This window comes from Arachis stenosperma, chromosome 9 (genome assembly GCF_014773155.1).
Source record: "Arachis stenosperma cultivar V10309 chromosome 9, arast.V10309.gnm1.PFL2, whole genome shotgun sequence".
Classification (NCBI taxonomy): Eukaryota; Viridiplantae; Streptophyta; class Magnoliopsida; order Fabales; family Fabaceae; genus Arachis; species Arachis stenosperma.
The window spans coordinates 143,932,315-143,947,300 of NC_080385.1; the positions used below are offsets into that span (position 1 = coordinate 143,932,315).

The window sequence follows — 14,986 nt, forward strand, 5'->3', positions numbered from 1 at the left end:
TCGGCAAAAAAAATTTACGAAGAATTTTTTTATTAATATTTTAAAAATTATATCATGATCTATTTTAAATAATAATTTAATTATAAATAGTCTTTATTATAATTTAAATATTAATTTTAGTTAAATTTAAGTAATTTAAATTACTAATATAATTAGTAATTAAATTAAAATATCAACTAATAAAAAATTGACACATTGTAAAAAATAAATTACATATTATTTTAGAGAAGGTTGAATAATTGAGAATTATCCATTACTACTCTAGTTTGGTGTCTCTTTCAGTATAGAAATTTTTATTTATATTTTTATCTTTCTCTATGAATAAACGAACGATAATGCAAAAAGCGAAAAAGTGAGAGGCTGAGGCATTAGGTGGGGCAGCCTTCTTCCATGGAGAACGTTGCGAGCTCTGTGAATGCTTCCTTTTCTCTCCCTTCTTCTTCTCACAACTTTTCCATTCCTCAGGTTCTTTCTCTTCGTACTTCATAGTAAGCTCTTCACTTTCATCATAACCGTAAATGCATGCATGTTTCATCCCCACATTCTCTTTGATTCCCGTGAATTCCTGAGAAAAAGAAAATTCAAATTTTGATTGCTACCCTCAAATTTAGAGTTAAATGGTCAATGATGTGCACATGAATGAAAATGTTCACTGAATTGTACTATTTGCGGGTGCCACAGCTGAACTATTTTTGTAGATGAATTAAAATTTTAAAAAAGAAAAAGAAATGAATTTTGAATGCTACCATGTATTGTGTTTACAAATTTCATTTGAACCTATTTAGAGTTAGATTCTCAATAAATTGGTCACGTATGAATTTTTTTGACTTGAGTAGTTATTAACTGAATTGTGCTATTTGCAGGTGCCACAGTTAAAGTGTCTTTCTTTAAGAGTAATAGAATCTAGGTTTTCATTGACACATGGGAAGAATAAGAAAGGTGTTGGTTTTACTAATAGGGATTGTGGAAATGAATACTCACTTGTTGGGGTGGCACCATGGATTAGTAGTAACAAGCTTTTTCCACGGTCCTGCTTGTTCCGATCAAGTTGGAGTTTCCTTGCCAGAAGGAGGAAACGGAAGAGTGTTATGAAGCTGAAAGATTTTTCATTTGGCTTAAAACACCATGCTTCGGTTTTATTTGTGCGGTTGGTTACCGGAGTGATGTTGGTTATGTCAATTTCTTTGGCTTCCAGCAATCCATCATGTGAGTTTGGACCTTTATTCACCCCATGATTGATTCTTAATAGATAATAGGATAATTAAACATTTAGAATTTTCATAATCTGATTTTTTTTTCATTAATTAATCTTTTTATTTTGTTCTCCCAAGGGGCCCTGACTGAAGAGAATCTTCTCTTTTTGGAGGCATGGAGAGTAATTGACCGGGCATATATCGATAAAAGTTTTAATGGACAAAGTTGGTTTAGGTATAGAGAAGATGCTCTGCGCAAGGAACCAATGAACAATCGAGAAGAGACATGTATACATTTCACTGTCTGTCTTTTTTTCCCCTTCAATTTGTTGCTTAAGGACAGCATACTAAAAAATATATTCCCCAAATCCATCTGCTTTCAACCTAGGGTAGTATCCATACTCGATGTAGATTATGCTTGATAGTTGAATTAGAACTATGGTTGTACTTGAAGATTCTGATCAGTTAGCTATAAAGCTGTTTGCTATGATTTTTCTTCAGGATTAAATTGAGATCTAGTGGTGCATGTTTGGTGCTGAATTGCTTATAAGTCAAATGCAGTTGTTCCTAGGTAGTCTTATCTATTTTGAGAAGAAAACTGGTAGCAAATGTTACATTTCATCCTGTGAGATGTAGGTTGCTTTTTCTTACCTTTTCCCTGTCTTGTGACTTTTAGATTTTCCTTTAGGAGAGGATGGGGTAATATACCATATATGCCTCAGGGCATAGTAGCATCTGCATAGAAAGTGGTTTTAAGCATGAACATTACATAGTTTGATCCAATCTTTTCTGCATTTGCTAAACTGTATTCCTTGATGAGGCATGCAAATTGTAACACCAAAGTATACACAGCTCTCTATAATTTTTCTTGCTTATATGAACAATGATAAACAACATATATTTGATCTATGTCATGCATGTCAATGAAACTAAGAGAGTAACCATGAGGTGCTGAAGATTACTTTCACTGTTAAGAAACTTATATTTTATATTTTTAAACACAAAGTATCAAACTGGAGCAGATAATCACTGACTATCCCAATATTAATATCTATCTACCCAACAAAAGAAGGAGTCTTCCACACTGTTTCATGATAACTATATATACAATTTTGGCACATCTGAAGTTTAGTGGTCTTGCGTAATCTCATAGCTATTAGTTACCTATCATCCTAGTTTAGTTTAAATTGCTAATGTTGTGTATGCACTCAGATACGGCAATAAGAAAGATGCTAGCCACATTGGATGATCCCTTCACAAGGTTTCTGGAGCCAGAAAAGCTCAGAAGTCTGAGGGTTATGTACCTATGCTTTTTGATAATCAGATTTTACCTATATTCAATTTACCGAAACCATACACATTTTTACACATAAATCCGAATAACTAATATTTGTCTGAAGGCAGTCTGGAACTCAAGGCGCTCTCACTGGAGTAGGCATTTCCATTGGCTACCCTACGAAAGCTGCAATGCCATCTGGTGGACTTGTTGTCATTTCAGCTTCTCCTGGCGGTCCTGCATATAGAGCTGGTGTTTCGTCGGGAGATATAATTCTGGGAATTGATGATACAAGCACAGAAAACTTGGGATTATATGATGCAGCTGAACGCCTACAGTGGGTTTTTTCCCCCTTTCATGCTGCTTGATCTTTCAAATCGTAATATTCCTAATAGGGAAACTAGAAATTTATAAAAGGAACATTTTATACAACTTGTCATTGTTAAAAAAATGGATAGAAATGGGTTACCGCTCAAAATTTCCCAACAATTTAAAAATATAGTAATATGTTGATATAAATATTGGGACATTTATGTTATCATTTTAAATTGTTACATTTTCTGCTTGAATTCTTGTTTCCAATCTTACAAGTTACTGTTATTCTAGTTTGAGACCTATTTATAAGGTTCTAGTTACTTTTCTCATTTATCGCCTTCAATTTATCTGTTTGATTGCCTGACTTTTTCAAGGAAATCACAGGGGACCTGAAGGAAGCTCTGTAGCTTTGACCATTCGAAGTGGTTCAGACGTAAAGCACCTATCCTTGACGTAAGTTTGTTTTCTTCCAACAGAACTAGATTTGAAGTTTCGGCCTTTCAGACCTTCAGAGTATGTTTTGTTTTCAAGGATGATTCGGAGACTTGCACCTTGATAATGCACCACTATTTTAGCCACATCCACATGATTATTTTTCTATTTTCATAATGACAAGCATTGTCATTACTTGATAGGGTTATGTACCTATGCTTTTTGATAATCAAATTTTATCTTATTTATAATTAAACATCTAAAACGCAAGAGTTGATCATTTCAGGAGAGAGAAAGTATCATTGAATCCAGTTACGTCGAGGCTATGCAAGACACCTGCTTCAGGAAATGATTCGCCAAAAGTTGGCTATATCAAACTAACATCTTTCAACCAAAATGCTTCAAGTAAGTAGAAAATGATGGGACGCACAACTTTTCTTGATTCCATAATCATCTTTTGTTGTCTCTTTACATGCAATTTCTTTTCTCCATCATATTTTGTGATTCCCTTTAGATGCTAGAGTCCTCCTGATCAACAAATCGATCTCTCACCACATTATATTTTTATCATTTCGTTGATTTTCACTTTCTATTTTTATGACAAAAGTTTCTGCATTTCCTCGTCCTTTTCTTTCTTTGTGGCAAATCTGTCACCCTTGCAGGTGCTATCAAGGAAGCAATCAATACATTAAGGAGTGAAAATGTTAATGCATTTGTTTTGGACCTCAGAGATAATAGGTGATTTAGCAATAAATATTTCTCATTTTGCAATTGTAACAACCAGCTTTCTGAAGGGTTTCATTTATTTATATATTTGCAGTGGTGGTCTTTTCCCCGAAGGAATTGAGACTGCCAAAATTTGGTAAGTTTATCAACTAGTCACGGTTTTACGCATTGCATATATATAATGTTTGGCTAGCGATGTTTCGAAATTCAGTTCCATGGATTGTGTGGAATTCCTTCAATATTCTACAACAGAATACAACTTATCTTTTTATTATATTTTTTCCATCTTTCAGAATAGAATGTTTCATGTATGTTCACCTTTCATGTCTATAACTTCATAATACTACATTAGATTGTATTGTGTGGAATTCCTTCAATATTCTACAACAGAATACAACTTATCTTTTTATTATATTTTTTCCATCTTTCAGAATAGAATGTTTCATGTATGTTCACCTTTCATGTCTATAACTTCATAATACTACATTAGATTGTATTGTGTGGAATTCCTTCAATATTCTACAACAGAATACAACTTATCTTTTTATTATATTTTTTTATTTCTTTTTATTTCTTATTCTCAGCTGCAACTTCTAATAGATGTTATTACCAACCAGGTTGGATAAAGGTGTGATTGTGTATATTTGCGATAGTCGGGGTATCCGAGACATACTCGATACAGATGGAAGCAACGCACTAGCTATTTCAGAACCCCTAGCTGTACTGGTATGTTCCTTTTTATTCAGAATTCTAAATTTGTCACCTGCTTGTACGGTAAGAATGAGTGATCACCGATCTTGAGATCGTACCAGGTGAATAAGGGAACTGCAAGTGCAAGCGAAATCTTAGCCGGTGCATTGAAAGATAACAAAAGGGCGATATTGTTTGGAGAACCAACATTTGGAAAAGGGTACCTACTTATGGTTTAGTTCAATTCAAACAAATTAAAGAAAAGGGAAACTCTTGCTTCCTCTAAACTTTGGCTCGCGCACACTTTACACTTTAAACATTCAAAATGCAAATGGCATCCTGAAGGTGTCAAATGATGCAAAAAAGGCCTTATGTTAACCCTCGTTTTTATTTTTCAAAATTATCTTTTACATGTGTTGACAACATTACTCCTTAATAAAAGGGTAATTTTGGAAAAGAAGCTTACAGGTGATCATAAATGTACCATGTGATACTTCAGGGTGTCAAATTGCATATTTTGATTGTTTAGAATGTAAAATGCACACTAGCTAGGTGAAATTTTTTCCTTAAAACAATATTACATGCGTAACATGAGCTATACACATTTATGCAGGAAGATCCAATCAGTTTTTGAGCTGTCAGATGGCTCTGGACTAGTTGTTACAGTTGCTCGATACGAGACACCTGCACACATAGATATCGACAAGGTATGTTCTTAGCCCTCTGCCACCCACGACTGGCTTGTATCACTTACTAACAGCGACGCCCTGCGTTTGAATTGTAGGTTGGTGTCATCCCTGACCATCCTCTACCAACATCATTTCCTAAGGATGAGGATGCATTTTGCAACTGCCTTCAGGATCCTGCATCTTCTTGCCATGTCAACAGGGTTCAACTATTTTCAAGATGAGGCTCATTTTATTTTATTTTCTTCTTAATTTTGTGTATTAATTCTTTTAACATGGTAATTCTTTACCATAACACTATGTTGTTGGGTCTCGTTAATCAAGAGAAGGGACATTCTTGCCTCAAATATATTTGAAGAATGCTAGAGGACTATCAGAATTTATTGTTTTTAACCATCAGTTAGCCATCAATGTTTAAAAGTATGGGATAAAATATATTGTTAGATTACTAAAAAAAAGTAGACTAAGAATTGAGTTATTGACTAAGAAATGACTAAAAATAATAAATTTTGATGCTCTTAGCATTTCTCTATTAAAGATAAGTTTTATTCCAGAATTAATGATCATGTATTAATTATGTATTGTTGTAAAATAAATAAATAAAGAAGATATAATAAATATAAAATGAAAAAATATAAATATAAAATTCTAGTATTAATGTTTAATAATATAATTATCTTAATATAATAGAAGTGATTTATATATATATTACTAATATAAGTAGTATCGTATGTAAAAGATACAGAAAAGAGTATAAAAGAGAGAGAATTTTATTGATTGTTGTGTGTTATTCTTCATATCACAACACTCTTCCTTGGATGATTATTTAGGAATATGTCTCATTAAAATTTTACTAAAGAAAAATCGAATGAAAAGAAAATTTAGTGAAAGAAAAAGAGTACAATATCCTGTGATAGGAACTGTCTCGTTAAAAACCTTGTTAAGAAAAATCCAATGCAAAAAAACCTGACTAAAAGAGTACAGTCTCCCACTCTTGTCGATATCATTTAATATCTCGAAATCGGCGTATCCCAATTTGATGTACCAATCTTTCAAAAGAAGATTGTAGGAGTGACTTTGTAAATAAATCTGATTGTCCCTTGATTTTGAAGATCATGAGTGAAGAAGAATTTGGAGAAATATACTTTGTTTTGTCACTTTTCATGTATCTACCCTTAAGTTGAGCAATGCATACTGTATTATCTTCAAATAGGACAGTTAGAGCTATCTTATGATCTATCAGTCCACATGATGACAGAATATATTGGATCAAACTCTTGAGCCAAAAACACTTGCGACTTGCTTCATGTATTGCTAGTATTTCAGCATGATTAGAAGAGTTTGTTACTATCGTCTGTTTCTTGGACTTCCATGATATAGCTGTATCACCATATGTGAACAGGTATCCTATTTGAGATTTTCCTTTATGTGGATCAGACAAGTATCCTACATATGCATAACCAACTAGTTGTGACTTGGATCCATAGGGATAAAACAATCCCATATCAATCGTTCCACGACGATATCGAAAAATTTGTTTGATTCCATTTCAATGTCTTCTGGTTGGAGAGGAACTATACATTGCTAGTAAATTCACTGCAAATGATATGTCAGGTCGTGTATTATTAGCAAGATACATTAGCGCTCCAATAACACTAAGATATGGTATTTCAAGACCAAGGATATCTTCATTTTCTTCCTTAGGACGGAATTGATTTTTTTCCACATCCAAAGACCTTACGATCATTGGGGTGCTTAATAGATGTGACTTATCGATATAAAATATTTTCAAGATCTTTTCTGTGTATGTTGTTTTATGAATAAAGATCCAATTTTTTTGTATGCTCGATCTGCAGGCCAAGACAAAATTTGGTCTTTCCAAGATCTTTCATCTCAAACAATTCTTTTAGAGCTTTTATAATTGTTGGAATCTCTTCAGGAGTTCCAATGGTATTTAAATCATCAACGTACATAGCAATTATAATGAATTCAGATGCAGATTTCTTTATGAAAACACATGAACAGATATCATTATTCTTAAATTCGTTTTTGGCCAGATACTCAGTAAGACGATTATACCATATTCATCCAAATTGCTTTAGACCATATAAAGATCTTCGCAATTTGACTGACTATAACCCCTGTGAATATTCATTGGATGATTTAGATATCTTTAATCTTTCATGGACTTTCATATAAATATCACGATTTAATGATCCGTATAAGTAGACGGTTACCACATCCATTAAATACATATGTAGTTCATGATATGCGAATAAACTGACCAAATAACACAATGTTATTGCATCCACTATAGGAGAATATGTTTCTTCATAATCTATATCGGGCCTTTGTGAAAAACCTTGTGCCACAAGTCGAGCTTTGTAGTGTACAACTTTATTTTTCTCATTTCGTTTTCTCACAAATACACATCTGTATCCAATAGGTTTTACATCTTCTGGTGTATGGATTACAGGTCCAAAGACTTCACGTTTTGCAAGTGAGTCTAGCTCAACTTTCATAGCTTCTTCTCATTTTAGCCATTTATTTTTTTGTCGACATTTTTTGACTGATCTTGGCTCAAGATCCTTACTTTCATGCATGATATTTAATGCCACATTATATGAAAATATTTCATTGACAATTATCTTATTTCGATCCCATTTTTCTCCTGTAAAGATATAATTTATCAAGATTTCGTCATTTTCACAATTTTCAAGTACCTGAACGTCTTCTAGCGTTAAAATTATATCAGAATTTTGGACAACTGCAAGTGTCTTAACTATGTCTTTTTCAATAGGAATAGTATTTATCTCTTTTCTTTTTCAAGAATTTTTATCTTTGAAACCAACCGGTCTACCACGCTTCTGGCATGAATTTGTTTCAGTGGCCACTTGTCCAACTGGGACATCAATTTCAATTAGGACAATTTCTACTAGTATATAAGATTTGATTATCCTCATTGTATCAGAAAATGTATCAGGCAATTCATTTGTTATACTTTGCAAATGTATAATCTTTTGAACTTCTAGTTCACATTGCCTTGATCGAGGATCTAAATACATCAAGAATGATGCATTCCAGTTAAGTTCCTTTCCAGGAAGCTTATTCTCTCCCCCTAATGTTGAAAATTTTGATTTATCAAAATGACAATCTATAAATTGGGCTTTAAATACATCCCCAGTTTGTATCTCAAGATACCTTACTATAGAAGGAGAATCATATCAAACATATATCTCCAATTTTCTTTGGGGTCCCATTTTAGTGCGACAAGGTGGTGTAATGGAAACATATATTGCACACCCAAATATCCTTCAATGAGAAATATTTAGCTGCTGGCCAAAAGCTAAATGCATAGGAGAGAAATGATAGTAACTTGTTGGCCTCAAACGAATATGTACTGCGGCATGTAAAATAGCATGCCCCCAAACCGAGGTTGAGAGATTTGTTCTCATAAGTAAGGGTCTAGCAATTAACTGGAGACGTTTAATAAGTGATTCTGCTAACCTATTTTGTGTGTGAACATGAGCTATTAGATGTTCATCACTTATTCCATTAGCCATACAATAAGCATCAAAAGCTTAGAAAGTAAATTCACCAGCATTATCAAGACGAATTGTTTTGATTGGATTTTCTGAAAAACTGTGCTTTTAATCGAATAATTTGAGCAAGTAATCTCACAAACGTCAGGTTGCGAGAAGACAATAAGCACACATGTGACCATCTTGAAGATGCGTCTATTAAAACTATAAAATATCTAAAAGATCCACATGATGAATGAATAGGTCCACATATATCGCCTTGAATCCTTTCTAGAAATTCAGGGGATTCAAATCCAATCTTTACTGGTGATGGCCTTAAAATTAACTTTCCGTGAGAACATGCAGCACAACAAAATTCACTAGATTTAAAAATCTTCTGGTTCTTTAGTGAATGTCCATGGAAGTTTTCAATAATTCTCCTCATCATGGTTGTTTCCGGATGACCCAATCGATCATATGCCAAGTTATGAATTCATTTGGGATAGTAAACTTCTGGTTTACAATGGCATGTGATTCAATTGCACTAATTTTGGTATAATACAACCCAGATGAAAGTGATGGTAACTTTTCTAATATAACCTTTTTATTTAAATAATAAATTGTGATACATAAGTACTCATAATTTTCCTCATTCATTGTTTCAATATGATATCCATTTCGGCAAATATCTTTGAAACTCAATAAGTTTTTAGAGACTTAGTAGACAATAGTGCATTATTTATTATAAATTTCGCTCATTCGGGAAACAAAATTATAACTCTTCCAGAGCATTCTATCACATTGCCTGAGCTAATAATAGTATTAACATATTCTCCTTTTGGCACAAGATGGGTAAAATATATATTACTTTTGAGAATGGTGTGCGAACTTGCACTATCTGCAAGGCAAACATCTTCACTATATGTCATTGCCATTTTCTTCAAAGACAAATAATAATAATAAAATGAGTAGAAGTATATGCGCATAAAATTATATTTTTGATTGAAAATATTTTTCTTAGAAGTATAGTATATACTAAAAGTTTTATTATTATTATTTTAGAACTTGGCACATTTAATAATTTTAAAATTCATAAATCTTTATTATACATAATACTTGAAATTCAGATGCATAGAAAATAAAACTTAACAATAAGTTTCTTACATTATTTATTTACATGAATACTTAACAATCTCACATATTAAACTATTCAATCATTGATCAAATGAACAATATTTCCTTCAGAATCCTCAAAGAAATCAGATACATTATAATGAGTGGTGTAATTTTCAACATCATTTGAAACAAAATTTATTTCTTTTCTTTTGTCATCCTTTTCAAAGATGCTTGATAAATATCAACTAGGTGCCTTAGTGTAGGACAGGTACGCGACTAATGGTCCTTTCCACTACAACGGAAATATTTATCCTCTTTTGATTTATTTTACCCAGTGTTTCTTTCTTTATCCCGCTTCTGGTGAGATCCTTTCTTGTGAACATAATTCTTCTTCCTTTCATAATTTTTCTTATTACTAAAACATTGCTATTTACCTCTTCTGGGATAATGACTTGACGCATTTACTTCAAGAAATGGGATGGCGCCAGCTGGGCGTGCTTCATGATTTTTTAAAAATAACTCATTGTTGCGTTCAGCAACAAGAAGGTAAGAAATTAACTCAGAATATTTTTAAATCATTTTTCTCGATATTGCTGTTGCAGGAGCACATTCGAGGCATGAAAGGTTAAGAAAGTTTTTTCTAACATATCATTATCAGTTATCTTTTTCCTACATAATTTCATTTGTGAGGTGATTCGAAACATTGCTGAATTATATTTATTTATGAATTTAAAATCCTGTAGACATAAGTGTGTCCATTCATATCGGGATTGAGGAAGTATCATTGTCTTTTAATAATTATACCTTTCTTCAAGGTTTTTCCACAGATTTGCAGGATCTTTTAATGTGAGATAATCATTTTTCAATCTTTCGTCAAGATGATGATGAAGAAAGATCATGGCTTTGGCTTTATCCTTCTGGGATGTATTATTTTCAGCCTTAATGGTATCTCCAAGATCTGTTGAATCAAGATGGATTTCAGCATCTAGTATCCATGATAAATAGTTGTTTCTAAATATATCAAGAGCATTAAATTCAAGATGAGAGAGTTTCGACATAATAAAAATTTGTTACCTGAGTCTTCCTAAATTTTTATCAGAGTCTCGTGCTGATAACATGTTGCAAAATAAACAAATACATAAGGAAGGGATTATAAATATAAAATAAAGAAGTATAATTAGATAACTCTATTAGTAACATTCACCACAATTACTTCTCAATATAATAGAGATGATTAATATATTTACTAATATATTATAAACATAAGTCTTACGGATAGATAGAGAAAAGAGAGAATTATTATAACGTATAGAGGAAGGAAAGAATGTTTTATTATTACTCTGTTGTTTTAGACGTTCACTTCCTTTATTTATACATACAAAAGTTATTCCTTTTCAACCATCAGTAAATTCATTCTTCTTGATATTTTCAGCCTTCAATAAATTCATTGTCTCTTGATATCTTCAGCCTTTAATATTGTAAAATATGAACCGCCCATATTAAATGGACATCCATCATACTTATCACAACATGTATGACTAATTAATTGGTGTTCTAAGTTTTTGGTCTACCACCGAAGCATCAAGCTATTTTGTCACTAATTAGAAACATTGACTCAATTTTAAAGCTTTTTCACTCTCAACAAACATTAGACTTAACACTTGGTTAAGAGAGATAAAACATACATTATTAATATTTTAAAATTATTTCATTTGAAATTAACGCACAATATAATACTAAGTTGTCACGGTAAATTTTAGAAGGTTAGAGGTAAGGACTCTAACTTCTTAGAAGAGAGAGTTTTTATGTTGGAGAATATTCTATCCTCTATGGATAAGCACTTCCAAAAGATAGAACATGACAATGAGACCCTCGAGGCTCACGTGTTAGGAAAACTAGATGCTTTCAAAGAAAGCATGCTCCAAATCGAAAAGAAACTTGAGAATTCCTTCAAAATATTTGAGGAAGTTCGAGTTTGGTTCGAGGAGGCAAAATCTCAACCAACCATTATAAGGGAGACGACAAAGATTGATCTCCCAAAGCCAAAGGAGTTCAAGGGCGTAAGGGACGCTCGAGAGGTGGAGAATTTTCTATGGCAAATGGAGAGGTACTTTGAAGGCCAAGGGGTGGTCGAAGAAGCAATAAAGGTACGCACTGCAGCTCTCTACTTTTCTGATAATGCTACTTTGTGGTGGAGAAGAAAGTGCGTAGATATAGAAAAGAGTACTTGCAACATATCCACATGTGAAGATTTCAAAAGAGAGTTGAAAAGACAATTTTTTCCCGAGAATGTGGTTTATGAAGCGAGAAAGAAGTTGAGGGAGTTGAAGCACAAGAGTACGATTAGCGACTACGTAAAGGAGTTCACTACTCTCACGCTTCAAATCCCCAACTTAGCATCAGAGGATGCATTGTTCTTCTTCATTAATGGACTCCAACCTTGGGCAAAGCAAGAACTACAAAGAAGGAATATTAAGGATGTCGATGAGGTCATCGTGGTGGCCGAATCACTTACTGAGTATCATAGGGGAGACTCTAAACCCAAATCTTCCTCCAAGCCTAGTTCTACTAAAGGTGAAGGAGACAAGGGGAAGAGTTTCTCAACCAAGAAAGAAGAAAAATACTCTTCAAAGAAAGAGTACGAGGAAAAGAAGAAGGCTTTCGTGCCCAGAGGAGGATGCTTCGTGTGCAAGGGATCACACCAAATGAAGGACTGTCCCAAGCTAGGGACTCTGACATCTATCGCCAATGAACGAGAAGCCCAAACTCAAGTAAATGAGTGTGTTGGATCTATCCAACTCATGAATGCTGTGAAGAGCAAAGAGGCAAGCACTGCAGAAAAGAAAGGCCTGATGTATATCAAAGCCTTTATCAATGAAAAACCCGTCATGACTATAATCGACACTCGTGCTACACACAACTTAATCACTCCTGATGAAGCAAAGAGGCTTGGGTTGAAGATCACCGAAAAGAATGGCTGGTTCAAACCCGTGAATACCAAGGATGAACCCCTTAAGGGAGTAGCGAAAGGGGTTGAGATAACTCTTGGTTCTTGGAAGGGTCTTGTGGATTTCTCAATAGCACCCATGGACGATTTCAAAATAGTCATTGGGCTTGATTTGCAAAGGAAGGCAAATATAATACCTATGCCATACTATGACATGGTATGCGTCATGGAGAAAGGGTCTCCATGCATGGTCTCTATAGTCTCTAAAGCTGGAGGACCACCGATGTTCTCTGCTATGCAACTCAAGAAAGGGTTGAAGAAAGGAGAGATTATATATTTGACTCTATTACAAGATGAGTCAACATCTGAAAGATAAGACATTCCTCCTGAAATCAAGAAAGTCCTTGAAGAAAATAAAGATATGATGCCTCTCAAGTTCCCAAAATAATTACCACCTAGGAGGAAGGTCGACCACAAGATTGAATTGGAGTCAGGAGCAAAGCCGCCTACCTCAACACCTTATAGGATGGCATCGCCAGAACTTGAGGAGTTGAAGAAGCAACTCAAGGATTTGCTAGATGCTGGATTTATCCGTCCATCGAAGGCACCTTATGGCGCACCAGTCTTGTTCCAAAAGAAGCATGATGGTTCGTTGAGACTATGCATCGACTATCGAGCACTTAACAAGATAACCATCAAGAACAAATACCCTATTCCTTTGATAGCTGATTTGTTTGATCAACTTAGTAGAGCCAAGTGGTTCTCAAAGCTGGATTTGAGGTTATGATATCACCAAGTGAGGATTGCTGATGGTGATGAGCCTAAGACCACGTGTGTCACGAGGTATGGATCGTATGAGTGGTTGGTAATGCCTTTTGGCTTGACCAATGCTCCTGCGACCTTCTGTACCTTGATGAATGAGATCTTTCAACCTTACCTTGATCGGTTTGTAGTGGTCTATTTGGATGATATTGTTGTCTATAGCAATACTTTGGAGGAACATGTAGAACACTTACGAACCGTGTTTAAGATCTTGTGAGAGAATAACCTATATGTGAAGAAGGAAAAGTGTTCCTTTGCAAGGGACGAAGTCCACTTCTTGGGACACATCATTAAAGATGGAACTCTCTGCATGGATCAAGGAAAGGTGAAGGCTATCAAAGAATGGAAGCCTCCAAATAAGGTATCTGAATTGAGGTCATTCCTTGGGTTGGCTAATTACTATCGAAGGTTTATCAAGGGATACTCTGCCAAGGCGGCACCATTAACTGATCTTCTCAAGAAAAATTACTCTTGGGAATGGTCAAAGGAGTGTCAAAAGGCCTTTGATGAGTTGAAGGCTGCTATCACAGAAGGGCCAGTACTAGCACTACCTGACTACTTAAAGGTGTTTGAAGTCCACACTGATGCTTCTGACTACGCTATTGGAGGGGTTCTAATGCAAGAAGGACATCCTATTGCCTTTGAGAGCCGCAAGTTGAATGATAAAAAGAGGCGATACACTGTCCAAGAGAAGGAGATGACTGCGGTGGTGCATTGTCTGAGAACTTGGTGTCACTATTTGCTTGGTTCACACTTCATCGTCAAGACAGACAATGTGGCTACAAGCTACTTCCAAACTCAGAAGAAGTTAAGCCCCAAACAAGCTAGGTGGCAAGATTTCTTAGCTGAGTTTGATTTCGAATTTGAATACAAGCCTAGCAAGACTAATGTGGTAGCAGATGCGCTAAGCCGCAAGGTTGAGATGGCAGCCATTTCCATGGTCGAAGGAGATATTGTGCATACCATCAAAGAAGGGTTACATCATGATCCATTAGCCAAGAAGTTGGTGGAATTACCTAGAGAAGTGAAGACCAAAAGATTTTGGCTAGAATATGACCTTCTCTACACTAAAGGGAGAAGATTATACATTCCTAAATAGAAAATTCTAAAAAGAAAATTAGTAAGAGAATGCCACGATACCAAGTGGGCTGGTCATCAAGGTCAGCAAAGGACCTTGGCACTCATTGAGTCTTCTTATTATTGGCCTCAAATGAGAGATGAAATAGAAAGCTATGTGAAGACTTGACTTGTGTGCCAACAAA

The 14,986-nt window shown here is 34.5% G+C and overlaps 1 protein-coding gene across 2 annotated transcripts; it reads left to right on the forward strand.

The window, feature by feature from the left end:
- The first annotated feature begins 338 nt into the window (after positions 1-338).
- Positions 339-5,709, forward strand: LOC130951092 (carboxyl-terminal-processing peptidase 2, chloroplastic). Of its 2 annotated transcripts, none has more exons than XM_057879704.1 (13): positions 339-488; positions 864-1,206; positions 1,332-1,481; positions 2,406-2,488; positions 2,598-2,806; positions 3,169-3,237; positions 3,503-3,621; positions 3,879-3,954; positions 4,037-4,078; positions 4,560-4,668; positions 4,755-4,852; positions 5,246-5,339; positions 5,417-5,709. In XM_057879704.1, exons 2-13 carry the CDS (start codon positions 1,089-1,091, stop codon positions 5,540-5,542), a joined length of 1,293 nt encoding a protein of 430 aa, XP_057735687.1. In that variant the 5' UTR covers positions 339-488; positions 864-1,088; the 3' UTR covers positions 5,543-5,709. The 2 variants fall into 2 exon arrangements, with proteins under 2 accessions (XP_057735687.1, XP_057735686.1); XM_057879703.1 differs by having other exon boundaries at positions 340-465.
- The last annotated feature ends 9,277 nt before the right edge of the window (positions 5,710-14,986 follow it).

Coding starts and splice junctions, on each gene's coding strand:
- LOC130951092 (XM_057879703.1), top strand. CDS start 391: ATGGAGAACGTTGCGAGCTCTGTGAATGCTTCCTTTTCTCTCCCTTCT. Junction 3,238..3,502: donor GTAAAGCACCTATCCTTGAC/GTAAGTTTGTTT, acceptor TGATCATTTCAG/GAGAGAGAAAGTATCATTGA. Junction 4,853..5,245: donor GAACCAACATTTGGAAAAGG/GTACCTACTTAT, acceptor ACATTTATGCAG/GAAGATCCAATCAGTTTTTG.